This window comes from Struthio camelus, chromosome W (genome assembly GCF_040807025.1).
Source record: "Struthio camelus isolate bStrCam1 chromosome W, bStrCam1.hap1, whole genome shotgun sequence".
NCBI lineage: Eukaryota > Metazoa > Chordata > Aves > Struthioniformes > Struthionidae > Struthio > Struthio camelus.
Window position 1 is genome coordinate 42,097,896 of NC_090981.1, and position 26,182 is coordinate 42,124,077.

The 26,182-nt window shown below is 39.8% G+C and overlaps 1 protein-coding gene across 12 annotated transcripts in view; it reads right to left on the bottom strand.

The window, feature by feature from the left end:
• The window catches only part of LOC138060848 (soluble lamin-associated protein of 75 kDa-like), a 52,777-nt gene that overhangs the window by 10,645 nt on the left and 15,950 nt on the right, over positions 1-26,182 (bottom strand). For 5 of the 12 annotated variants that reach the window (XM_068925294.1, XM_068925295.1, XM_068925288.1 and 2 more), the window contains 7 exons: positions 10,477-10,614; positions 8,817-8,916; positions 7,615-7,700; positions 6,049-6,220; positions 3,188-3,367; positions 1,510-1,638; positions 1,178-1,290 (listed from right to left, as the gene is read on the bottom strand). In XM_068925294.1, coding sequence (XP_068781395.1) covers positions 1,178-1,290; positions 1,510-1,638; positions 3,188-3,367; positions 6,049-6,220; positions 7,615-7,700; positions 8,817-8,916; positions 10,477-10,614 — 918 coding nt within the window. The other 7 variants (XM_068925297.1, XM_068925290.1, XM_068925291.1 and 4 more) reach the window with 4 other exon arrangements.

Here is a 26,182-nt window from a genome sequence, read left to right on the forward strand (position 1 = left end):
ATCATGAGAGCAAACATTTGATTTACATTTCAAATTTAAAGTTCAGCTATAAAGGGGTGAAAGCACCGATTCATATACTTCCCATTTTTCATGATTCAATGGGAAGAGCCACTGACTTCTACGAGAACATGGTCGCATCTTAACACCACAGACAGTCTGAAACACACAAATTCATCCTCCCTGGATGTGGAGCTGTCCAAGGACATTCTGTCTGGTCTCAGAACACAAGCGAGATGGAGGCACAGCTGCCTAATATTCAAACACACAACAACATTCCCAACTACATACCCATACATAGCTGAAATCTGGCCTCAAATACATACAAAGAAAGTTGCAGTCCTCCTATATGGGTGATGCATAACCCTGAATGCAAACTAAACACTTTCCACCATATTCAGCTGTGATGCAAGTGTGCAGTTCTATAAACACTTGTCTTCATTCTCTCCACTTCTGCGATGACTCTACTGTTCAAACAGCCTTTCTGGAGAGTTTAGTCTCTGAGCAGTTAAATATTCTCCTCCTCCAAGCTGCTAGCAAGCAGCTCAAGTTACTAGATACTGACAGTTGTGACACAGACCCCTTTCATTCAGGAACCAAAAAGATGGGGAAAAACCCCCACAAAAGTATATTTTTAACCCCAGGTTAGTCATCAGTGTTAAGTCAATGGGAAACATTAACATTCACCCAAAGATAACACAAGTATTTGTCCTTTATAATAGAGACTCAAGCCAACTCAATTATCATAAGACGCACAATGAGCACGTCTTATACTTTGATTCTATGGGTGTTTCAGTGACAACAGCGAAAACAATCCAAAAAAATCACTTTCTGGTGAAAGTCATGGGTTTTATCAGACAGCTGCCCCTCAGACAAAGTGAAAAGGTACGGAAAGTATGAGCTCTCTACATAACCCAAGACGGTTTCTTAAGAACGTATATGGAAACAAATCTCAAACAAGCATAACATACTGTTTATCAAACATATCAATCCGCTAAAATCCTTAATTTCTGAAGTTCAGAAATGTATTCTTTTGTAAAAGTTAAAAATATTTACTGAACATAAAATAAAGAACAGGTAACTGAAAATGAAAGAAAAGGGCAAAATACATTATACGATTACAGAAAAATATAAAAACTTTGAGAGCTTTTAAGAGATGGAAAGCATTCTGTGTACCTACACTTAGCTGTGTTTCTGGCTCTGTGTTCTGCTCATTTGCTTCAGATTCTGCTGCAGACTGCAGAAAATACTCCTCTGTCTGGAAACTCTTATTTTCTTTCTGAGAGGCCTCTGCTGTTAAGAGCATTTACAAGGGGCAGCAGGAAAAAGAAAGATTATAGCATCTTTATTTAACAATTAGCCATTCTGAACATGATCTCACAAGATCTCAGGACAAATAAAGTTTCTCTATTAGTTTCCATGGGCAATGTTCAAGGGAGTCACTGCAGAACAAACACCCTACAGTATAACTTTTACAAAAAGTCATAAAATAATAAAACAAAGCATCCATACCTGTAATTTTGAGCTTTTCCCTTTGCAATACAGTGGTAATAGGTGTCCTCTGGAACCAGTGTCCTGCTCCCTCCACTTCCCACAAAAGGTCATGATCCCCAGGGTATTTCTCAAAATAGCGCTTACAAACTGAACAAAAACAAGGTAAGAAAAAGAAAACTATGTACACTATACACTCAGCTGTACTTCAGTTTTAAAAGTTTATCTGAAATAAATTAAATTCATTTGTAATCTTCCATCATACACATATACCACCAAAAAAGAATTGTTCAACAAGTAGTCCAGCATAACCATATATATATATATAAATATATATAAAACCATAACATTGCTTTACTCTAGTCGTCTTTCTCAGTAAATCTCTCCTTCAGATTAAAGCACTTTCCACTATTATATTAAACTGCAAACAAAAATGGATGTGACTTTTTTTCTTCTTCTCTGAGCATCCCTTTTGGCGTTTTACAGCTTCACTAGTCCTTGTCCCTGCCAATCACAAGACCAAACTGGGATGGAAGAGTTCTTAGGCAGAGCATGTAGCGAAGTGATTTCGACAACTAGCGTTTTTACAGGCCCTTCTTGAAAGCACTTTTTGGGAAGGCGAACACATTGTTATTGCATGGTTTATCATCATCCATTCACCACTCACTTTTGGAATATTTTCTTCTCCATTCCTTCACCTTTTTGCTCCCGGTGCACATAACAAACATGCACGCGAAGAAGCGTGTTACGACGTTGTTCGGTAGTGGCTCCTAGGAAAACTGCCATTTTTTCAACTGGTTCTCTACCAGCGCATAACCTCTGTGGACAAGATCCTGACATATCACTCCTTGGCCAGCGAAGTGAATTAGTCATTAAATTGTGCTTGAGATGGTTGGCCAGTTTAAGCTTAAACGAACAAGGTCTACTCGGATCCAACAGCAGAGTGGGGTATTTATAACAGCAGAAAATTTCCAGTGGCTTAGCAAAGAGGCCGAATGAAAACATGAACGTGCCAGGGAAGCCTGGCAGATGCACTGGGAGCAGGACAAGACAAAGCAAGCCTTGAGAAACTAGGCAAACAAAGTCCTGCTTGCCTGAACACAGACAATCCCAAGCAACATCATTTCCAGAATGTTTGTTATTTCCTAGATGACCTATCCCTCTTGGGCTGTTAATGATAGAGCAACAAGTGTTTTCCTTGAACGTTAAAATTTTGCCTCCTTATACTTAAGTTAAAACAGCCAAAAACGTTCACTTGACCAGACTTCCTGGGAAAGCCAAGGAGGAGCCAATAATCTAATCTCACACACAGAAGATTTGAATTTTATCAGGAAATATTTCACCATCTTACTCAAATGAGGGCTTTTAATCTTCACTGAAGAGCAGAATGTTTAAAAGACGCTCACTGTGAGGGTGGTTGAATGTTGAAACAGGTTGCCCAGAGAGGCTGTCGAGCCTCCGTCCCTGGAGGCATTCAAAACCCGACTGGACATGGTCCTGTGCAACCTGCTCCAGCTGATCCTGCTTGAACACGGCGGTTAACCAGATTATCTGCAGAGGTCCCTTCCAACCTCAACTATTCTATGATTCTACGACGCAGCCACAAACAGAGAGTGCTACCATGGAGCTTGAACAATGCTGCCCATTTGGACACAAAGAAAACACAAAGACTACCAGAAGAATAAATCAAAGAGCTTGCCTGTGTACATGAAAGACGACAGTGGGTATCGTAAGCCAAGCGTGTCTTCAGTAAAGGAATCCACAAAGTCTTCCAACATCATCAGCCCAAAGTCTTTCCCACGATGTTGCCTTCTTACAAACATCGTGTCTAGCACTGGAAGCTGGTAACTCTGAGTAAGGTAAGAGCTACAAATGCTTCCTAAAATAACGGGAAGGGGAAAATATCCATCAGTATTTCAGCAATGACATGCTGCAGCATGGATTTTAGCATATTCAGTTAAAGACAGGCTGTAATTGCTATAAGCCATTTATTGTCTCTTTGGAAAAGCTTTATAAAGCTGCCAAGACAGTTTATAGATTACAATATCGGAAAAGTTGCCTGCTGAATTAGTCTGGTACTACCAAAAAAAAAAAAAAAAAAAAAAGAAGAGCAGTAGAGAGAAAAAGGAAAAAGGCTCACTTTAAAAACCTCACTGCACAATTCCTTAGGAAATTGGACTAAAAATGAAGCTGAAAAAGGGAGGAAGGAAAAGGAGCCAAAAAGTTCATGAATTACATTTCTCTATTGGCTACATAACTCCTCAGGACAAATACAAAGACTGTAATTCAAATACAAAGGACTGAAACAGTAATTCCAGTTTTTGAAATGAAAAAAAGCTTTTCACTGAAATTTTTGCATAAATAGCACATCTTATCCATAGTTAAAATGAAAATGAAACAGACTGTGATAACACATATGTACTGCAGGATCAGAGGGTCGCTATGGACTCAGGAATGCCAATGTGATGTCACTTAACAGCATTAGAACAACACTTCAACTCTCCACTCCATTTTCAGGATTTCAGTCATTTCCACGTTTCAATCCATTTTGCCAGTCAGTGTGAATCATACCAATGAACAGTTCTTTCCTCTAACGGGGCTAAAGAGAAACATGTAGTCTTCTATAGAATTTATTTTGTCCTTGCAATAAATACCTTTAAAGACCAATGAACACACTTATCTTCACTTTTTAAGCAAGGGAAACATAAGCAGAAAGATTACATTACTCGGACGCCCTCTGCGATACTAGTCAAGCTCCAACACTTTCCTAACCATCCGTATCCAGAGCTTGCTCTCTCCACACGAGGTACTCATTGGGAGAATACAATACACAATCAAACGTGAGTGAAATACCGGTAATACCGAGAACGACTAACCTTGAGTGTTTGTTAACTCAGGACAAAATTGGCAGAGTAGCATGAAAAATGTAACAAACGAGCATCTTCATACAACGCATGGTAAAACTTCACTGATCCATAAGCAACTGTCCCCATTCCGGACTAAAAATAAAACCACTATTCTAATTTGTAATTCTAAGTCCCAAAACCTAAAACACTCCAGTGCAAGTACTACTTCACGACCATCACACTAAAGCAATGTTGACATTAGAAAAATATTGGGACATGTACAGATAAATAAAATATTTCATTTCTAATAAATGTAGTATTGATAAGCAGAACAAAAATACATCATTAGCTGACTGCTTTCCTATATTGTTTACCAGACCAGAATACGTCAATGACCCAGTCAGTTTTTCTATTGCATTTTAACAGTTTGCAAAGGCATATGTTAAGAGATGGGAGATGTCTCCAGTGAGTCTCCAGCACCGTAAGTAACCCAGAATTCATTAGCCCCTTCTAGAGGTAAAATAAAAATGCCAGCATGTTGCTCCTTGATCCGAAAATTGATATTCTAACTATGAACTGCCAAAGTAATAAACAGCCAATTCATAAATACCAAATTTTATTCGGCCAAAAAACTTAAACACCACAATAAAATCTTAATTATTTAAAAGGGAATTATAATGTTTTAGAAAAACAGGAAAAACAGAAAATCCGTAAGATTAATGGCACAAACGTTTAGCTAAACTGTAAACTCTGAGGGAGTGCACATGCATGGAAGGAAAGGGAATCACTTTTTGTCACCAGCAGGTGTAGCTGAGTCTTGTGCCCATGAGCGAAGCTTTTCTGCTGTAATGCTGTAAGACGTTTAAGAGACAATGATATTCAATTCTACAAACATTTCAGATAAACAGGAGCTCTACATTCTGGAGCTAGTCAGACCTTAAGCAGGCAAAACACAGGATTACTGTGCATAACTTCCGCAATCTTTTTACTCCCCAGTGAATTTCAGACTCATCAAACATGATATGACCTTGTCCAATACATGTGAAAAAACAAACTAAGAATACCCTTGTGCTTTCACATTACCAGTATGTCATCACAGAGCACAAGTGCACAGATTCGAAATTAAAAAGGGAAGAACACAAGAGACATTTTCTAACCTTCAATTAATGTAAACACATAGAGGAAGCCAGAGAAGCAGCAAAAGCACTTGATATGGATACCAGAACTCAGAACAAAGTACAGAGCACAGCTCTGTTCTCATACTAGCATATTTCATTAGCTTCAAAGGAAGCTAAGACTTCTTGTAAACTAATTTTAAATTACGCTACTACCCCTTAAAAGCAAACACACACACATCAATCCAGCAGTAAACAACTGCCCTATGGAAAAAAGGTTTCAGGTACATCTCACTTTTACGGTTTTAAATCGATTCTGTAGAACACTAAGATATCCAAGAAGGACCTTCTTAGATCCCTAAATCACGCAAGCATTTAAGCTACTTCTAGAAATTTTAACTGCAGTCTGACCTTTTATGAATTCAAGAAAATACTAATTCACTAGGCCTGCACAGCTTCTAAGGTCTAACTAAATAGTTAGACAGCATTTTTCAAATACACTCCCCCATCTCCCCTCTTCCCCCACCCTCAGCAAAAAAATGTTTTTAATTGGAAAAAAAAAAAAAAAACAGAAAACCCACAACACACAAGTGTTTTACCTGTAGGTTTAACAGAATAGAACCCAATAGCCTCTCCTTTCCTCCATAAGATCTTAGCATAGTCATTGCTACCGTGACAGAGAAATGGGATCTCATTTCTTTCTATTTCTTGTTTCCGATAGATAATTCGATTCAGAACATAGAGAACCACCCTCTCTCCAACAGACTTCACCTAAGGAAACACAGAAGAATATTTTAGAAGAGTGGTTAGTTTAATTGATACTCACACATCAGGGACCTTATTTTTCAAAAGTGCCAGCTAACACAGTTGCAACTGCAAAAGAAGCAGCTAGTGCCCAAAGCTCTGGGTTTGTCCATGGGACAGAGATGCTCTGAAACCACAGCAATAGGTTAGGTGTAAAGCACTACCATACCCAGAGGATATTTCACAACTTCAGTGTCAGTCCCAGCCCAATAGATAAAAGCTCGGGGTTGGAGGGAGAACATTTTGATTTAACTCAGAACTATTCTGGGATTTTAGAAACATTCACCACATGGAATAGCAGTATGCCAGCATCAGACTTCCCAGGCCAGCAGGTAACTGGAGTTCTGCAAAGAAGTCAGGACTCGGCATACTCGAATCAACTGCTGATAGAGCAGCAGACAACAGGACATGATGCAGTGGAAGAAATACTTGCAACACTTCCTGTGGCATTAAACAGGGAATTCAATATTCTTTTCTCCTTCCCGCAGGGTTTCTTTTACACATGAAATTGAAGGTCACCACTACTATCCTACCACAATGAAGGAAAAATGGAGAAGCTATGCTCCTTTCCCAATGCCAGAAGTTTCAGCTCATCTGCCTATAAAAGATTTAGCTTTCCCGATTCACTCACCATCCTACCATTACAAAGCACACAAAAAAAACACAAGGCTGCATGCTGTATTTTCTAGGGTAAATTTTTGGTAAAAAAAAAAAAGAAAATAAAAACCACCCCACCACCCATACCAAAAAGAATACCCAAATTCCATGAGCAGATATAGGTGACAGTGCTGGGGGGGGCGGGGGGGAGGTTACAGTTTTGGGGGGTGAAAAAAAAAATCTGAACTACTTAGGCATCAGTAAGGGTAACAAAGCCCAAAGAAACAAAATAAAACAAAAAAGCAGATACCAGGCAGCTTATATGTTCCCAAATCCCATATATTACCACCACAGGCCAACAACTCCAACTCTCTTCTATCAGAAGAATTTCCTTTCAGTATTTCTAGCTTACTAATCATCTGATAAAACCGACAGGTATTCCTACGATATAACACACCATTCTCCCGAGACATTTCAACACAAATAGATATACTATATCCAAAGGAGTAAGGAAAAAACATCATTAACAGCAAAATAGCTTGCTTACAAAGTGACTGTACAAGGATCACTCTTTCTCTAGATGGTATTTTCGCAACAAAATTCCCTTCCCCTTAGTACCGATTCCGCTATTGCCCTTGATCTTGCTTTTACATGAGATGGCTTACTCACTTCTAAATCAAAACATGTTACATCTCAGACACCAGCTATTTGCCATTATCTTGAAGGATACGAACAACTCCAAGGTAAACATTGGAGCGCCTTACCTGCTGAAGCCCCTCTCTCGAAGGTACAGATGTTCTCACAATGTCATCAATTGACCACCACTGGTCAGCAAGATACAGGGCTACAGCTTGAAAGAAACAAGTGGAAATAAAAAGTTAGCGATCATCACCATTCCAAAAGAAACATATTCATTAAAGTCACTAAACAATTAGGAATACCACTGTAGCAATCAAGTCAAGCATCTAATCAGCACCGTATTAATGCAGTTCTTACTACCTCAGCACAACATATGTAGTGCTATAGACACCCCCCCCCCAAATACGTAACACTCCCTAGTCCAAGACTTGTTTGAAAGCTGAGAACAATAAGAGAAACTAAATGCAGATTTTGTGCACTGCGACATAGGGAAAGTGTTTTTCAGACGTGAGCACTATCCTTTATTGCTGTGCTCTAGCACCTCTTTCCAATAAGAACTGCCCCTGCCAAGAGGAGTCACATATGTACACACACACACAGGTGAATTTTAGTTTTGGACTGACAGTGGATATTGACATTGGAACTGTGCAAGTCTGAGTCAGATGGATGTAAAACAGCTGATGGCCATGTGATTAGCTATCGGGAAAAACCTGGATTTGCTGGTGTTTATGGCAAACTCAGAACTCATAGGTTTGAGGTTGTATGGAAAGAGAAGGAAACAAGGCATAGCACTGAGCTTATTATGGAGGACTGGAAGGGAAAACAAATAAAAAACAAAAATAATCCCAACAGTAAGATGGTACCTTGGCCAGAGAGATGTAAGGACTTGCAGGCAAAGACAAATTTAAACTTGATGCTGATCGATTGCTGCTAATAAAGAGCATCTAAATTAATGGCCAAACGTGTAGATTCTATGAAAGCTCAGTAAACTCATTTTGGAGAGGTGAGGTATACATCAAGCAACCAAGAGACACATGTTGTACTTGGTTATTAAGTGCATTGAATCAGACAAGCACTGTTCTGTTGCTAGATATCTTCTGAATTTACCACGTCCCGTTCTACTTTGATTAGTGTGCAAAGTCCTATTATTTGTGCATATGAATCCACAACAAAAAGAGCAGTAAGGGAACATGACTGCAGTGAACAACAAATGGAAAAGTGGCAAAGCTATGAGCTACACTAGTATGGAATGAGCAAGGGCCTGGTTACACGTATTTGTCACAGAAAAAGAAATAGTAACACAGAGATTAGAATCTTAAAATGAAACCTGTGAGCGAGTCCTCTGGTGCAAACAAAGCAAGAACTTTGTGTGTCTGCTCTCCACCATAAAGAGGAACGAAGCCCACAGAAGACAAGCTAATAGGAATCTGAAACAAGAGCGTACAATACTTCAATAGACTCTGGCTAATGCAACATTAGTAAAATATACAGAAAACATTTAGCAGGGTAAGCAAGATGAGTTTTGAAAATTGAATGCTTAACAGTTAGTTGTAAAAGACAAGTATCGGACCCTGGCCCTGACTGACTTCTTTATAACACAATCTGTCTTCACGAAGCAAAAAAATAAAAAAAAAATAAAAAAAATAAAGAGCTCCAACTCTCAAGCTCCAGCAGATTTAGCTGCAGCAATTTACGCTGTTACAGCTCTGCTGTCAGCAGCTTGTGCTAATATGCACAACTGAAGTGAGGTGCGCAACGAGCCAGCATATGTTCACTTCAACAGCCACAGCTACACAAGCTGAGGCAGGCAGGCAAGTACAAGAATATCAAACTGGCACAGCTAACTTGCCGAAGTTTGTTAACAATGGCCAAACAATGTTAAACATGCCAAAGTGGGAAGTTTGGATTCAAAAGCATTTTCTTCCCTAAAACTGCACACATTTTAGAAATTTCAAATTTGTCTGCTTGATTCTCCCTCTGTATCAATGTAAGAAAGGTCAAAGCAATTCACCGCTCAGGAGTTAGGGACCTTTGTGGAAATTCCTTTTGATATTTAAACTTGCATGTTTTCAATATTTAATTAGTGCATCAAAAAAAAAAAAAAAACCCAAAACTAGACAAGTGTTAATGGTGTGGTAAATAGACTTGCTTACCCACAAAACAATCTATAAGATTATGATATGCTATGCCACAAATGATGATGTTAATACAGATAAATATTTAGGCATACGGCACCTGCACTTACCACAAACGCTGGGAAGTACTCAAGATTCTGCTTCTGCAAAGGAATCTGCAGCACTCACCTTTTATGCCCATAGAGAATCCTCTCACCTCACTTATTTTTCATTAAAGATACACATCATTACTTTTGTTGGTATTAGTTATAGCAGAAGTGTTCATCTGGATGGAGCCAACATTGGACAGCTTATCACTCAAGTGTTTGAAACACACAATGCCATAGCCAGTCTCCATTAGAGCTCTCAGCAACAGCAGGGAATATTTCAGACAAAACAAAAAGGATCACTTACTAAATCAGTGAAACTTGCATATAAAGAGTTCAACTCAACCACGAGGATCACTGAAGAACCGAGATACAAAAGGCCAGTCAGCTTCAGTAAAGCGTGAGTTCCAAGTTATGAAAATAAATTTTTAATGACTACGTGAGTTGGCATCTCTAGGGAAGAGCTTAAGCAATTGGTTGAGATTAATGTGGTTTTTTTTTTTTAAATAAAGTTATTTAGTACCTACGGATCCATTGCCCAGAGGCAGCAGATGAAGTGACTGATATCCAAATCTAAACCCACCTCACAAAACAACTAAACAGAGCTTAAAACATAATAGGGAAATTTTAAAATATAAAAGCCATGGTAAAATATTGTTAAAATAACGATATCATTCCATAGTTTTGGACTGTTTTTTTTCCCTACATACTTTAAATCTACAAGCCTATCAAAAAAAATATGGCCAAGGTATTTGCTGGTTCTTACTTTGTTATGGTCTGGCAAGGACAAGAACTCAGGACGATTTGGATCCCCACACCGAAGGTCAGACATGTAGTCCTCTGCAGAGCTCTCCAAGTCCTCATGACTGTAGCCATTCAACATATCCACTGGGAACGCCATCATCTTGAGAGAAAAGTAACACTATTACTACTGCAGGTAACCAGAAGGATGCAACGCACAGTCTATCATATATTCCTACTAAAAATCTAACTAGGAAAACTTAAATACCTCCCTCTGCTCCTCTCCTGAGGAACTATCCAAGCGAAGCACTAACACTGAGCACGACTCTCAGCCCCATCTACACAACTTGGTTTTCCAATTACATACAGACTAGGGCAAGGTGGGCACTGCTGCGTTTAAAACAAACCCATTTTTGTCTCTTCTTCCTTTGCCTTCTGTGTCTCTTCACATTATTTTGTGGCAATTACAGAGGACATGCATATAACCGTATCTTCCACCTCTGAGCCAGAAAGAGAGAGATGCTTCAGGCATTGAATTAGGGTGGTGCCTATTAACACCTAGCCTGTTAAACGATACGTGAACCCCCTCTGTGTTCAGAAGCAGAAAGGGAAGGTTTTAGCCCGCAGACCCCTCTAGACCCAAACATGGCAGATTTCGACACACAAAACCCCTCTTTGCAGCACAGGTACAATAGGCCACACACTGCCTGTGTCAGGCTCACAGGACGCACACACATGTGTTTCTGTATGCAATCACCAGGCAGAAATATTGAAAGGCCCACTTTCAATCAGCTAAGTGTCACCACAAAACTTAACCTTTTTCAATAGGTCTCCTTTACGCTCATCCCTTCGGAGTGGAAGTAAAAAAGCAACAAAATCTAAATACCACAGAAACTTAACAGTGTTTTACAAGTTACTAGCACAGACAGACAGATCATTAATCTCCTTTCACCACTCTGCTGTTTGTGCCAGCCAGCAACTCTCTGCGATACTTCTGTTGGCACCTCCTCCCACATCAGTGCTCACAAAAATCCTTTGTACACCTTGCTACATCCCTCAATACAAACAACTCCAGCAGCAAGCTATATACCAGTCTGCATCTCTTACAGGAGCAGTCCATGGATGGCTGTGCCTGCTGCTTTCATGAAACAGGCCAAAATCACAGGCTGAGCTGCACAATTAAATCCCTCACAGCTGATTTTTGAGGCCACCAGGTTAGCAACAGGTGACCAGTCAGACAAGAGGCAAACAGTTCAAAAACGAGTAACAGGAAGGACTTCATTTATTTTGGAGAGTTTGCATTTAAACCCCTGCGAAGAAACTGCTGAGTCGGTCAGAACTTGTCTCTCCAACCAGCTGACCGCTTTCAAAAACGTTTCAACTGTGAATAGGACAAGGCTCGAGCTAGTGAAAAACAACAACCCAATCTCAGATTTAAGAGGTACTTTATTAAGGAGGAGAGAAAACCAAAGGGAAAGCATGGAAAACTATGGTGGCAATAGCTCCTTGGACCTTTTCTTGGATTCAAGTTCTCCTTGTCAAAGCAGCGTCAAATTAAGATGAACAAGAGCTCCTGGAACCCACTCAATGTTCTTTAGCTAAAGCTACTGAAGGTCTATAGAGCTAAACTCAAAAGCAGACACACCGGCTTCTTTTGGGCTAGGGCCCAGACTCTTACAAGCATGGGCTAGTTCATGAGTTTCTGTCCTGGAAGAACACTGGATCTCTTGATCTCTCCCACCATTGCTCCCAGCAACGCATCACCTAACTCTCAGGCGAGCACAAAGTTTTTCCCAAGGGATTTCAGATTCCTAGTCTCAATTTATTCTCGCTTTTTTCCAGTCCTCTCCCTTTCATCTGCCATTCGGTGCTCTACCAGCACAGGTAAATTATATGCAAAAGACCCTTTGATTTCAACTCACCCAGTGGCAACTAGAAAGTGCATTTTAAAAGCTTTTTAGCAGCAATAATGTACTACTAAAAAGTTGCTTGAATAGGCTGTTCCTTCCACACAAAAGGCAGATTTTTTTTTTATGTTAAACTAAAAAACAAACTCAGACATGATTTCATCGGCATTTGCAGCTGTTAAAAGCGTTCCATTAATGCCGTTTTTTAAGATATATATATATATATATATATGCACACACACACACACACACACACATTCCCCACAGCAATTTCCTTTCAGATCCAGCTCATTCCTTTCCCTTATCTGTTATTCGGGTATTCTCTTGCTTTCTCTTCTAGTCTCTCACATTCCTCCTACTAATTGCTCCCTACCCCCTTCTGGATGCTTAGCTGCATCCCTCAATTCTCCTTCCCCCTCCAGAGGCTGCCATGGCTAAAGGGACGGGGCAGGCAAGACAGATCCGACACCAACTCATTTCCTCCCCCGTTGGAAAGGGAAGGCAGTTCCACAGCTGAAGACCAGGCGTAGCTGCCTTTGCTGCAGCAATAATCCACAGCAGCCAGAGGGGCTGCTACAAGGGAAAGTTCAGCCACCCATGGTCTCCTCACCTCCAGCGGAAAACAACACAGTTTTACCTATCCATATGACAGCTCTGAAACACACTAGCAATATGTGCGCGTTTTAAATGCACTATTTATTCTAGCAGGGTCAAGCCCCTGAGGCAGATAGGGCTGTTAAATATCTCACCTTCCTGTCTCTTCCTGACTTCTCAGCTCCTTCCACTTTAAGGTCTGGATCCAGCCTACTAAATCCAAGCACTTAACTGAGGCTGCCACATCAGGAGCGTAATTCTCCTTAGCTCCTCTGCTAATCAACGGTAACAGAGAAACTCCTGTGCTTGGTAACTTAATCTCCCAATTGATCAGTGAGGGCTGGCTGTTCCAGCTCTGAATTTAGACATTGCAGCTAAACGCCTGAAGTTAGCCAGGAAGAATCCAAGCCCAAATTCATATCTTTGTGCAGGACAAGACAACACAGAGTGCTGCTTTGTAACTAACACCAAGAAACCAGGTCAAAAACATTCAGCCTTCACAAAATATCTGAAGAAATCTGGAACTGCTGATAAATGTACTAGCACACTGCAAGAGCTCCAGTACGAACAGGAACAAAGGTGAAATGTGAGTTGCATGTCACTGCTTCTGTAACAGCATGAGGTTTAAAGACTGGCTAGCTGCAACAGACCAGGTAAATTCTGCTTTAAGGGGGATACACAAACAACTTCAAATTTAGTTTTCTCTATCCTCGCAAGGGAAATTTTATATGTATGTATGTGTGTGTATATATATATTATATATATATATATTTTTTTTTTTAAAAAAGAAATACCAAAATGCCTGGACAACTTTGAAAATAACAAATGACTTCAGATGAGCTTTCATTATTACATGACAAAGAGGCACGCAAACTACAAGCTATAACTAAAAGCCTCTAGGTTATAATTCCTGACATTTTTAGAATAAAATAATGCAAGACTAAAGCAGAACACAGGCAGTAAGAAATGCAGTAGACTATCTGAATTCTGACCACTATGAAAACAAAAACAATCATACCTTTGCTTACAGGTAAACAAGGACAAAAACTATTTTCTGCTAATTAATAAACGCATAGAAATACCCCCAACATCAAGCAAAGACCTTCTTTCTATTGAGTTGGTATCAATAATGCACAAATTCCAAGGCCTGCTATCAAAGCAGTCAGAGATTCTCGGAGTCTGTCCCTATGTTCCACCTTGATAAAAATAATTTACCAAAAAAGTGAAAAATCCACTTCTTAGGAGGGTTGTTTAGCCATGTGTTTGGCTTATTTCATATTTTAATATAGCGTACTTTACTTCTATCCACTCCCCCATCTCAACTCAATTATATTCACTATGTTTGAATTTTTACCTTCTGGCATTTAGAGAATGTGGAAAGCAGTTATGTGGGAAAAAAATATATATATAGATCAATCTTCAAGAGTGACCATCCAAGAAAATCTGCTTGGCATCCCTGTTTAAAAAACATCCATCTTTTGTCGTGTGCAGCAGGTTTAACATTTAAAGTTAAGACCTCTCAAATATTTTTGTGATGTAATTTGTATCTTAGTGTTGATGAGCTCAGGTATTTCAGAAGACCACATCCCTGGAGAAATCACTGATTATACACAAAAAGCAATCAAATTGCACTAAAAGCACTGAGCAGCTGAAAACAAGAGAATGCCCCTGCTTTACCAGTCTTCACAGACCACCAGAAAGTAGTCTGCCTAAAACGTAAGAATCTTTGTTTTAAACACAAATTAACCTACCATAGACAAATCAAGCAACTGCCAATTGTGGTAAGTTAATAAATTTCCTCACACACAAAAATGTGATTCGTTTGTCTTACAAAGTAAACAGAGAGAGGGCTTTCACCTCCGAAAAGCTTCAAGTAACATGAGAGAGAAAGAGGGAGAGAGAAAATAGCTTTGCAGTTTTTCTTGCTGAGAGCACTACAGGTTTGTACAGCGCGGCAGCAGGAACAGCACAGGTCCCCCCCCCCCCGCCAGGCAGTCCACCACACCCCTTGCTGTTGCTCTAAGCCTGTGTGTTGGACGACTGTAAACCTGTCAGGTCGAATCCTTGTCACACGCTGTGGGTCCGCGCTCTGCTCAAGGGGTACCACTCCAATTGGCTAGCCAGCAGTCAGGCTGACCGAGCACACCCCACGTAGCCTTAAGCAACCAAACTCATCACGACCATTTGTACAAAATGGATATTAGAAGTGGGGGGGAGGGGTAATTTTATTTTTTAAAGTGCAAATCTTACACTCTTCATAAACATATCATTTCCCATAACAGTTTTAAAGACTGTACAGAATAACCTCACATGAACAACATTTGCTTTAATGTGGAACTACATCACTTTTCTCCTCCCCAGCACTGTACAACTTACTAAGTGAGAAGTAGCACGTCCTTTTTCGAAACAGCTGCAGTGACAGAGGGTAGAGATCAATTCAGGAAACAAGGAACACATTTAACAAGAAAAGTAAACAAATTTCTCTGCAACCAAGATAGCTCCGAATTCACGAAATCTTCATTAGTATAAGCATTAAGATGGAAAAATTATTCTTGATTTTTTTTCTTGCAGTGGAGAATAAGCGGGCAATCTTGGCAATCGAGTCAGATGTTAATTTTCTGAGTGCTAGGTGCAACCGCTATTTAATCTTAGAGGCTTATGAGGGAGAGACGCGCTCCTGGAAGCGGGAGCAGGACACCACCTGCACGGGCCCTCGCTACACGCTGCCAGCAAACAACAGCAAGTTTAAGGAAGCCAAAAGCTTCTTGGTTTCTTATAGCATGTCACAGGGGTTAAAAGCAGCTTAAAACTGTTTGGGGGTGCCTTTATCTGAAAGGAACTGTAGTGTAAGTGGCGAGGCTGCTAGCTGAGGATTTAAAAGAATCAGGATAAATTTCCAGCTCCGCCAGACTTTTCCACGGGAGCACAGACATGTTACTTAACCTCTATCCGCTTCAAGCACCAAGAATCTTCCAACTTAAAATAACTGACACAAACACACATGATATAATAAATATATGCAAAACTAAATCAACAGCTAGACAGCAGGGTGATCAATTTTAAGATATAAATTAGGGTTTAAAATAAACTTAAATAGTTTCTCTTTAATTACAATTTGAAGTTATGAGAACATACACTAGGGTGCCCAAATTATGACCTGCAGACCTTTGCTGATAAACTAGCATATTTAATCCAGCCTCAGCCCACACGTGCGCAGCCGGTCTAGTCCTAGGATAAGTACTGGCCACTCGGACAAAAAGTATACTGCAGTAGTGCCCAGCCTGAAGTCTGATAAGTCTGATCTATTTAAACAGCTCCTGAAGAACGGAAGCACAGGACTCCTCGCAGACTGCCATGCCCTTCTCAGGGACCAGCAGGTTCCTTGAACAAGGATCTGCTAAAACACCACACGCAAAACACAACGCTATAAGTGAGACCGTGCCACAGACACCTTGCCACGACCTCCTAGGTTACATACAAGCTAGAGTTGGGCAGCATTGTGAGAAGAGTCTTTGAAATGACAAACTGAACCTCCCCATACAGGCTGGCTGCTGAGGGGGCCGGGGAGGCCCTCAGCCGCGCTCCAGAACCACACCTGACGACCCGCTCAACCAGCCATCCTCTTCTCTAGCAGAGCAGGGGGAACATCAGCTTTGCTTTGCTAGGCAAGTTTCCCAACTCGCTAAGTCCAATCACTAGAGTTCAGGGAAAGCTGAGAAATGACATAAAAGTTGGGGGGGGGGGGGAAGTAGTATATTTTCTCTTCTAGTTTTGACTTAAAAATGAGTTGCAACGATGACATCTGCTACTTCTAAAATTGTGAAATTCTATTGACTAGAAGCACAAGCTCAGCTAACTTATTTACATAAATGTTTCTTTGTTTAGACTAACCAGCTGTCATATACACAAAACATGTTTTCATCACTTTTGTTGCTTCCTTATTCAACATCAAGGACTTTAAATGAGGGGGATTGTTTTGTTTGTTTTTTAACATACGGTGTATTTGAACTTCTTTATGATTTCTATTCAAACACAGTCTAAAACAAACTTTACGTATGTAAAAGTTGTTCATCCTTTTCTAATATAAAAATAAGTAAATATTAATTTAAGATAATTAATAATTTAAATATGTATAGTGAGTACCTACCTGAGCTATTATGAGTTTTGTGGTTTGAAATACATAGGGAAAACCTGTTCCCTAACTACCAGTTTAGACCACAATTGTAACAAAGCTTTTCCATTTCGCAAGTATCCCTGTCTCTAAGCTCTATTCAATTTAATTTGTAATGCAGACTGATGGAAAATAAAGACATTTTAGGAAAGGGAAGGGGTTTTCTTTTTAATAGTATATAATATAGTATAAATTAGGTATTACGTATCAGGTATAATATAGTATATATTAACTGCACAGGCTTGGAAAAAAAAAAAAAAAAAACTATCAGCAGTACACTACTTGCCACCTGAACAGACCACTCAAACCCTCTCTGCTCAAATGTTTGTTTTAATGGAAAAGAAGCCATTTTCATCCCTTTTTTATCTTTAGGGTTCCCCCAGCCTGAAATCTGTGCAAATTAAAACAGGAGCATAAAACACCAAACAACATCTACACACACAGTATAAAATCCCAAACAGAAAATTCCAAAGAGAATCCAGCACAGTGGTCTAGAAATCATTGTCAACATCTTCCAAGAGCTCTGCATTAATACGACAGCCACATTGTTTGTAATCTGCTTGAAGCAGCTTACACAGCTTTGGCTTTCTATCAGAGATACTACTCAAAGCTGTTGATTTGAATGCAAATAAACAAACAAAAATAATCAATCCTTTCTGTTCACTCAACTAATTAACCACCATAATTTATGTTAATTCACTTGTAAAACACAGAATTATGAAATCTTTTGCTAAATAAAGGATCTGACTCTCCAATCCTGGCATAAAATGCCATTTCAGTGGAAATCAGCAACAATTATTTTTGAAAGGTATATATGATTGGGTTCAGACAGTCTCCTGTGGAACTAAACACTGAACAGTGTGTGGTTGGGGGGGGGGGAGTCTTCCACATTAAAAAAAATATATACACATATACACACACATTTTATTTTTAAAAAATCTTGTACAATTTAAATAAATTTTTTTGAAATAAAAATACAATCTAAGCAATAAAAGTTCATTTCTAGGTTTAAATATATTCATTTCTAGGTTTAAATATATTCAATACATATATAAACATACACACACAGAATGACACAGAATGGCCAAGGCTGGAAGTGACCTCTGTAGATCATCTAGTCCAACCCCCCTGCTCAAACATGTAATGAAAAAAAAGTTGACACGTGAGTAGTTCTGAAAGACTGAACTGCCACCAAAATGCATTAATACAAAACTAGATACTCTTAACACAGTATATAAATAACAACCCTAAGGAGTGCTTTTAATTAAACAGTGGCTAGACTTCCAGAAGAGGAAATACACGATCTCCATTAACAACTACAAAAGTTTATGGCTTTAATGAAAACAGGACTGAAATCTTACCAGTGATCAAAACTGATGTGGCAGAGGAGTATTAGAACATTCACGCAACTTCACTCTAAAACCCACCTCAGGTAGGTAAGATTCTTAAACAGATGCCTAATTAAGCACCTATGTAACACCACTGATGTTTTGCTTAAGTGATTAAAATCAGGCATTTGACTACGTAGCCTATTTGATCAAAGACTTCGTTCTTAGGCAGACAACACACTAACCGGCTATTTACATTTTCCTACATACTCTCACATCTTAATGAGATTATCAATTGGTTTCTTAAGCAGTTTCTTCTGCATAGAACTTGGGGAAATCAATACACACAACTGCTTCCTATGCGGAAAGTGTGCCAGATTAAACCTATTAAAGCCAAATGAAAACTCTGTGCTTTAGACCACTCAAAATAGTCTCACTTAACGCGGATTTTTGAAAAATGAGTTGTTCTTGGAGAAGTCTTTCACTTCTTTCCTTTCAGTTTCTCAAATTCGAATATACCCATGCACACAAGGAAATTCATTCCAGTTGTGCTTGAAAACAATTAACACCTAGAAGACAGAAACATAGGATAAGTGGGATTTTACTTGCTAGATCCTCATCTCCTTGACATTTCAGCTCTCTCTCATGCTCAGCTCTCATTCTTCTTAATCTCCCACTTTCTCTATCTCCCCTTCCCTCCGCAAGGCAAGCATGCTTAGTGTCTTAGAAAAAACAACAAAGCAAAAGAACCATCAAAAATACCCCCCTCCCTATGAGCCACCTCCCCTCTCTAGTTACTGCTCTTCTTCCCCGCCATGCCCCAGCAGTTTTGGGGTTCTCCAGCTCCATCCTCAGCCCTCTCCAAGTTTACTCCTGCACTTTATACTCCACAGAATTGGATCTTAAAGATGATCAGATTAAAGATCCCACAGCTCAGCACTTGTAGCACTCGCCCAGCTTCACTCCCCAGGCAGCAACTGGCCACACAGGACACAGCCAGCCACGCTGCGTTGCCCTCCCGCCTTCCATGACTCCGCATCCCCACGTTCTCCTCCTGCTTCTCCAGATGCCTCTTTAACAAATCCGTGAGAGAAGCCTCCTCTTGCCTCCTCTTTGATTTTCTGCAGTTTTACTTGTCAGTCTCTACCAGAAGACTATCTCCCACTCCTACTTGGTGCCCACACTCCTTGTCAGCTTGTTCAGTTTTCATGCTTCCTGTCACATTACCCCTCCATTTTGGGAGCAGCACCTCATAAATAGATCCATAAATAGATTTTAGAGGGATAAGAACAACAAACTCTTCTCTTGACCATACTTACAAAAAACCCACCACCTAATATTGTTAGATAGCTGGTGGTCTGTCAAACTATACCATACCATACCAACCAGACACACTAGTGAGACTGCTACTGCAGTAACCCTATGTATGCATTTCCCTTTGTTTTTAAGCTCCTGATTGTGCTGTCTTCTCCCCTATCCCCACAACCTGGGCGGACTTCAAGGCTATGCAGATTACGTTAGCCATTGCACATGCCTGTTATCACAGTTTAATGAGTTACTGCTCATCAGCTAAACAACAGCAACTCTGTGGGTGCTTCAAGAATATTCCAAATGCAAATTCAAATATGATGGTGACCATGGTTACTAATGGTGAGCAGCAGTGCATTAAGCTTTGCAGTCATGCCCTCCATACTTCAGGAATTACTAAAATAGTTGACCAAGCTACAACTATGCCTGTGGATATTCCAGAACTGCAGGAAATTCAAGTGCTGCATAGTACTCCAAACCTTGTTACTCTTAAAAAAACCCAAAACAAACAAACAAACTCTCTCTCCCTCCAGGTTATTAAGTCATTGAAAGTAGGAGACCTATAACTGAGAAAGAAGCAAATGCCTAATTTTCATCTGTGATTTAGATGAAAATGCAGAAACTGGGTAGAAATTAACATTGGATCTTCCCAGTGCTAAGAATACGTCACAGGAAGCAAAGCACGGAATGCAGTTAAACAAGACAGCAGCAACATCAGATCTCTTACCAATCCCAAAACTTTCTCGCAGACCACAAGCACACAGAATTGAAAAGCTCTGGCGTCTGACTAGATGACCCTATGGCCACTTACCATAGCTTGGGAACAGAAACTGGAAGGCAGCACTGCAGTAAGCATAACACATTTGGAACAGTAAGAACTTATACCTTACTTTACATTATGATTAGCAATTTTTCCAGAAAGGGCCTAGGCAGAAATCTCTAACCATTATCACCGTTACCTTCAGAAGATGGCAGATGGTTAGAAATACAGTGCTGAGAAAGAGAGAATTTTGAGTTGTAGCTCACTGTTACCTCGCTCAATGTTCTACAGTACTGCTGCGCACACCTGAGAGCTTGACAACATAAAACAGAACGATGAACTTCACTGGCAACAGTTAGCAGACTTATCAAAACGCGTAAGATCAAAGAATACCAGAAGAGCTAGCGATACAGAAAACTAGAAAGACAAGGGAAAGAACACAATTTTCCAAGATAAGAAAAAGACAGGATGAAAGTCAGATGAGAAGAATACCACAAACATTAAGAATAATGTTCAAAAAGGTAATTAGGGCTTGCAGACACCATACTTGGACCAAGGACATGATGAGGAAATCATTACTGAGTGGCAACATGAGCCCAGCCACTTTGTGAAGAGCTATTTCAAGTTACCATCCCAGCTGGTACCATTATAGCAAATACAATGGTGGGTGTAAGCCCGTGCAAAACAGCACTAAGGCCTTTACAAAAGGCTACACAGACAGACTGTCCCAACCCTCCAGTTGTATGTTTCTGCTTTCTACATCCCATCTCCGGAAGGATGGAAAAAGCAGCAAGCATGACCTAAAACTAGAAATAAACTCCATCATTTGAAAAAAAATGAGCATTCTAGAAACACAGATTCAAACCTAACATCAATATGACTCAGAAGCTAGCAAAGAGTCACGCATCTTGCGGGCTATTCCAACTAGAAGAAAAAATAAGTATCAAGGTCTGGTATTTCTTGTTTATATAAAAGTCCTGTTCCCAGAACAAAGGAAGAATCAAACATCAAAAGAGTATTTCATTGCTCAAAGCCCTCAGGAATCTGTTCAGACATCAACTGACTTGTATCCCTGTTCTCTAAGCTTTCCAAGGGGGCCACACAAACAAGCATCAGCTCAGGCCACGCTGACTTACCCAAACTGAATCATTCCTCCTCACCATCCATACCTACTGCTATCAGAGCCAGTATTTAGCAAACTCCTCACTAGACAGTTCCCGCTCCTGAGCGGCTCTGTCTTTGCCTTCGCTTTCAGCAGTCTCAAAGCAGCAGCTGGAAGATCACTAGTACTCTCTTCACCTACCTCCAAAGTAGTTTCCCTCCTGCTCCACAACTGTCTGAACTGAAACAGCAATGATTACACCCAATCTATCACAGTGTTAACATGCGCTCGCTAGCTGTCAGTGAACGTGTTAGCACAGGACAGAAGTTCGGCATCAAGAATGTCACTAATAGCAGAAAGGAATTCACACACTGCCTCCTCCCTGCTATCATCCTGTCCTGTCTGCACCACCTACCATCTTGACACCCTTCCAGGAATTTACATGCTTCTGTGAATATACTGCATTTCCCTTGCCTCTCTCTATAACACGTGCTTGTATGATTCAGGCTTCCAAGCTATACCTCTTAGTACCCATGCTATCCTGTTCTGGATGGACTTGAATTTTAGAAGAACAGCTTAAGAGCTCAGATCAAGCAGAAGGAAGAACTGATTTTCTCTAGAAATACAGATGTTCCTTGCATGGTAGAGACATGTTTAGAACAAGGATAAGCAAGGTACTCATACCTGTGAACATCACAGAGACAACTGCTCAAACCATACTGCACTGTATAACCTACTGGAACAGTATCAGCACCGCCAACTTATGATATCAAGCCCAAATCAGCGTTCTCCTGCAACTGAGGCTTAAAGGTATCAGGTTGTCACCTCCTACTTCTTCAGTGAACTTCTCATTTCAGCAGCTTCAGAGTAAAGGTAGACAGCACAAACTTTCAATGTTCCAGTATCAAAAGAAGTAGAGTACCTTACCATTTTAAAATCCTTTAGGCTGTCAATGCTGCACAGTAACATTTATGTTACTGTTAACATCTCCAACTATTATGACCAATTCATAAATCACTAATTCCCCAAAACGATGAATTTTGCTGTTTAATTCCTACAAAAGCTTTGGGAAATGCTATTCAAGCTAGAAAGCCTTTATCCTCTAATCTGCTTTGCTACCTTCAAAGATTTACAAAGAGCTAGAAAAAAGACTGATCTTCTAACAACACATTTACTAATCTAAACACATTTTACATTTGACAACTGATGTATAAAAATTACAAAATTAATTATGGTTAGCACAGCATTCCTCGCCATTTGAACTTCATGGAGAGACACAGTCACGCTTGGGAAAGGCTCCTGCGGTAGTAGGCTCATAATCACTGCTATGTTAAAGCTTCTGAATAAGGTATATTCTAGTACTGCCTCAGGGGCTACTGATCTGATGGAGGCTACACCTTTAGTGGTTATTCTTTCCCTTCAGTGGTTCCACAGAATCAAGAAAACTTATTCAGCCATGCATACTTTACATGTTTTAATGAAACCTTGAAGAGGATAACACTGAATTCTGCTCATCCTGCCCCATAAACTACCCGTAACCAAAAAAAGAGAGGAAAGACTGCCACCATGAATTTGCAGGTCCCCCGTTCTACAGTAGTAATAACAATAATAAAAAAAATTTAAGTGTTATTGTACTACAAAAATAAAGTAGAGGGCCAAGAGCGGAACAGACCAAGGTATTACAAATCAGAAATCTACAATACTAATTTAAATAGCTGTACAACGTTCAGTTCAGTATGTGATTAGATAAATTCATCCTGCTAGATTTGCAACGCAAGGGATCATTTAAACCACAGACAGCTAGACAGATAATATCCTTTAGAACACTAGTAGATTTCTCCAGTTAACTTCGAAAACACAAAGAACAGACGTGTTAGAATTTAGTGAGAATTGTCAGGACTAACAAAGATTTTAGGGCAGATTTGAAAGCCTGTCACATTTTTTAGGAACGATTCTTTTACATATTTGGGGGAGATATTTCAAATCTTTGAAATCTCAGACTCATTGCAGAACACCAACTAAAATAAATTTAAATTTATAACGACTAAATAAATACAGTCACCGTCCATTGTTTAAACAAAAAAAAAAAAGGCAGTAGCAAACAAAACTGCAAGAATGCCAGATAACAGCTATCAAGACACACTGCATATGCCATTTCAGTCATGTTCAAAACAACACAGTAGTTGTTAACAAACATTAAGGCAGGCCTTTGTACTCAGCATAATTTAGTTCATATTAAAATTGCTAGAGGCAGAAGTTTGGGAGGAGGGTTGGATTTCATTTGACTTTTTCCCTATTCCTATTGTATGAAAAAAGTGTTATCAGTTTACAGAGTACAACAGGAGTCACTCATTGATGAGAATAGCTCCAAAGCAGGAGGCACCTCTACCATAGCTGCCCCAAACTTTTTGCATTTCACAGATCAAAGGATGACTCATGCTTTCTGGAATGTATAACTGATATGATTTGATGACTAGGTTACAACCTTGTGAGGCTGGAGGAAAGCATTTTTCTTGGAGGAATTGAGAAGCTAGTTAACTTGAATACAAAAATATGTAACGAACATTTAAGGACTAGAAATGTGAAAATAAGCATAAGTACACTTCACTTCAGCTCTAATAACACTATTCATATTTTGAAGTTTATAAACATAACTGGTAATGCCTTTAAATGATTACTACTACTTGGTATTCACAGACAAGTTGGAAATATCAGTAAACCAAACCTTATCATACTAAAGAAATTGAGCAAGGAGAGGGCTGTTCTACTCTGATGAGTTCCTCCCTAATACCATGGAATGCCATCTTCTCCTCTCAGTGATTTCTTATCAAAGATGTCCATGTTTCACATTTAAAAATAAAAGCAAAAGCACTGTTAAATGTCAGCCTTGATACTCAAGTATTAAGTGCTCCCTCCATCTTGCACTGATTTAAAAAAAAAAAAAAAAAAAGATTCTGCACTTTTAACACTCGTGCAATTACAACTATTTAAACAGACCTGCATAGCTAGGATGTTTGGATAAGTAAGGAGAGATTTAAGTTCACTCTGAGTTGTGTTATCTTTGCAGTACTAATAGATGTTTTTTAAAAAATTCACTTTACTTATTAAAGCGAAGAGCCGTTATCTGTATTAATATGCATACGAGCGAAATTAAGAGCATTTTACAAGTCATTTGTCAAAGCAGTGCCTCTTTGTAAAGGAGCTAGGTTATGAAACACTCCAAAAAGACTTGGTAAAGGCACTGTGTCCTGATCATGCGTTGTTGGATAGAGTTCATGGGCGATGTACAGTAGAATCCCATTTAATTAGTCATATGCCAGAACAGTAAGGAAAAGTACTTTAGAACGTTTGCCTCCACGCAAAGCAGATGCCAAGTAAGAACAGATTGGGAAGGGGGAAATGGAGAAGAAACTGAAACACAAGTCTGCTATATAAGAGTCCCAAGAGGCTTTTCATTCATAAAATAGTTGATGTTGAAATTGAGAGGATCATTGAACTTAAGAACACCTGAACTTAAACATCTATATTGTCAACCTCTTTCTGCCGTGATGTTTTCCTCTATGAAAGAGGTGCTAGAACATTTTCTTAGTAACCGCCAGTAAGGTAAGAAATTGTTAAGCATTTAAATTAGAGTTCATTAGAGTTCAATTAAAGAAGGAGAAAAGTGCTAGCACAGGTAAGGGAACAACAAAGAGGCAACGTGTTCAGTGCCTGTAGGAAGTCTGAAGGAGAAGAAAGATCATGATCACTCTGATTTTTAGCAACCTTTACAGGTCCTTCAGTGAAGCAGCACTGATTTTATTATGCCGATCACCCCGCCACAACACATACACCGCTTGAGAACTAGCGGGTTGTACACGGGACTGTGACCAACAGCACTGCCCAACATACTGAACGAATACCTGCGCTTACTGAGCGGAAAGGAGAGAAAGTTTCCCCCTCTCCCTGTCTCACACACAAACCAAGCATCAGCTGGGCAGTATCTCCATGCCACAGGCTAGTTCTCCCCCAAATTCTCACCATTAATAATGAAAACAACCTATTTTTAAAGCTCGCTCTTAAACCATTTCCTCCAAATAGGACATTCACCAGTATTTAAAACCAGCAGGTTTCTATTATATTTTGTTTTCTGCTAATGCTAGTAAAACGTTTGCTCTAACCCAAGCTCCCAGAGTAACCCGCTTTCTCAGGCTAGATTTAGCACGCCATAAGCAGGATAGCAATACTACGTCAACAAGATATCTTAGGCAAGATGCCTCTCCTTCATTTTAAGAGGGAAGGATCAACCCTACATCAAAATAAAATTAAAAAAACACACACACACACACACTACCCGTTGGAAAACAGATTTTGTGTGTGTGTACACATATAGGTGTGCATATATACGCGCGTGCATATATATATACGCACACATACATACGTAAATTGCAACGCTACAATAGGCGCCTTCCACAAAAGATGGCTGGCTCTACCAAACGCAGAGTGGTCTGGCCCAAGACGTGGCCGTCTCCCCGAAAACTCGCACAGAACTTCGCACCGCGGCCCCCGGCCCGGCCGAGGC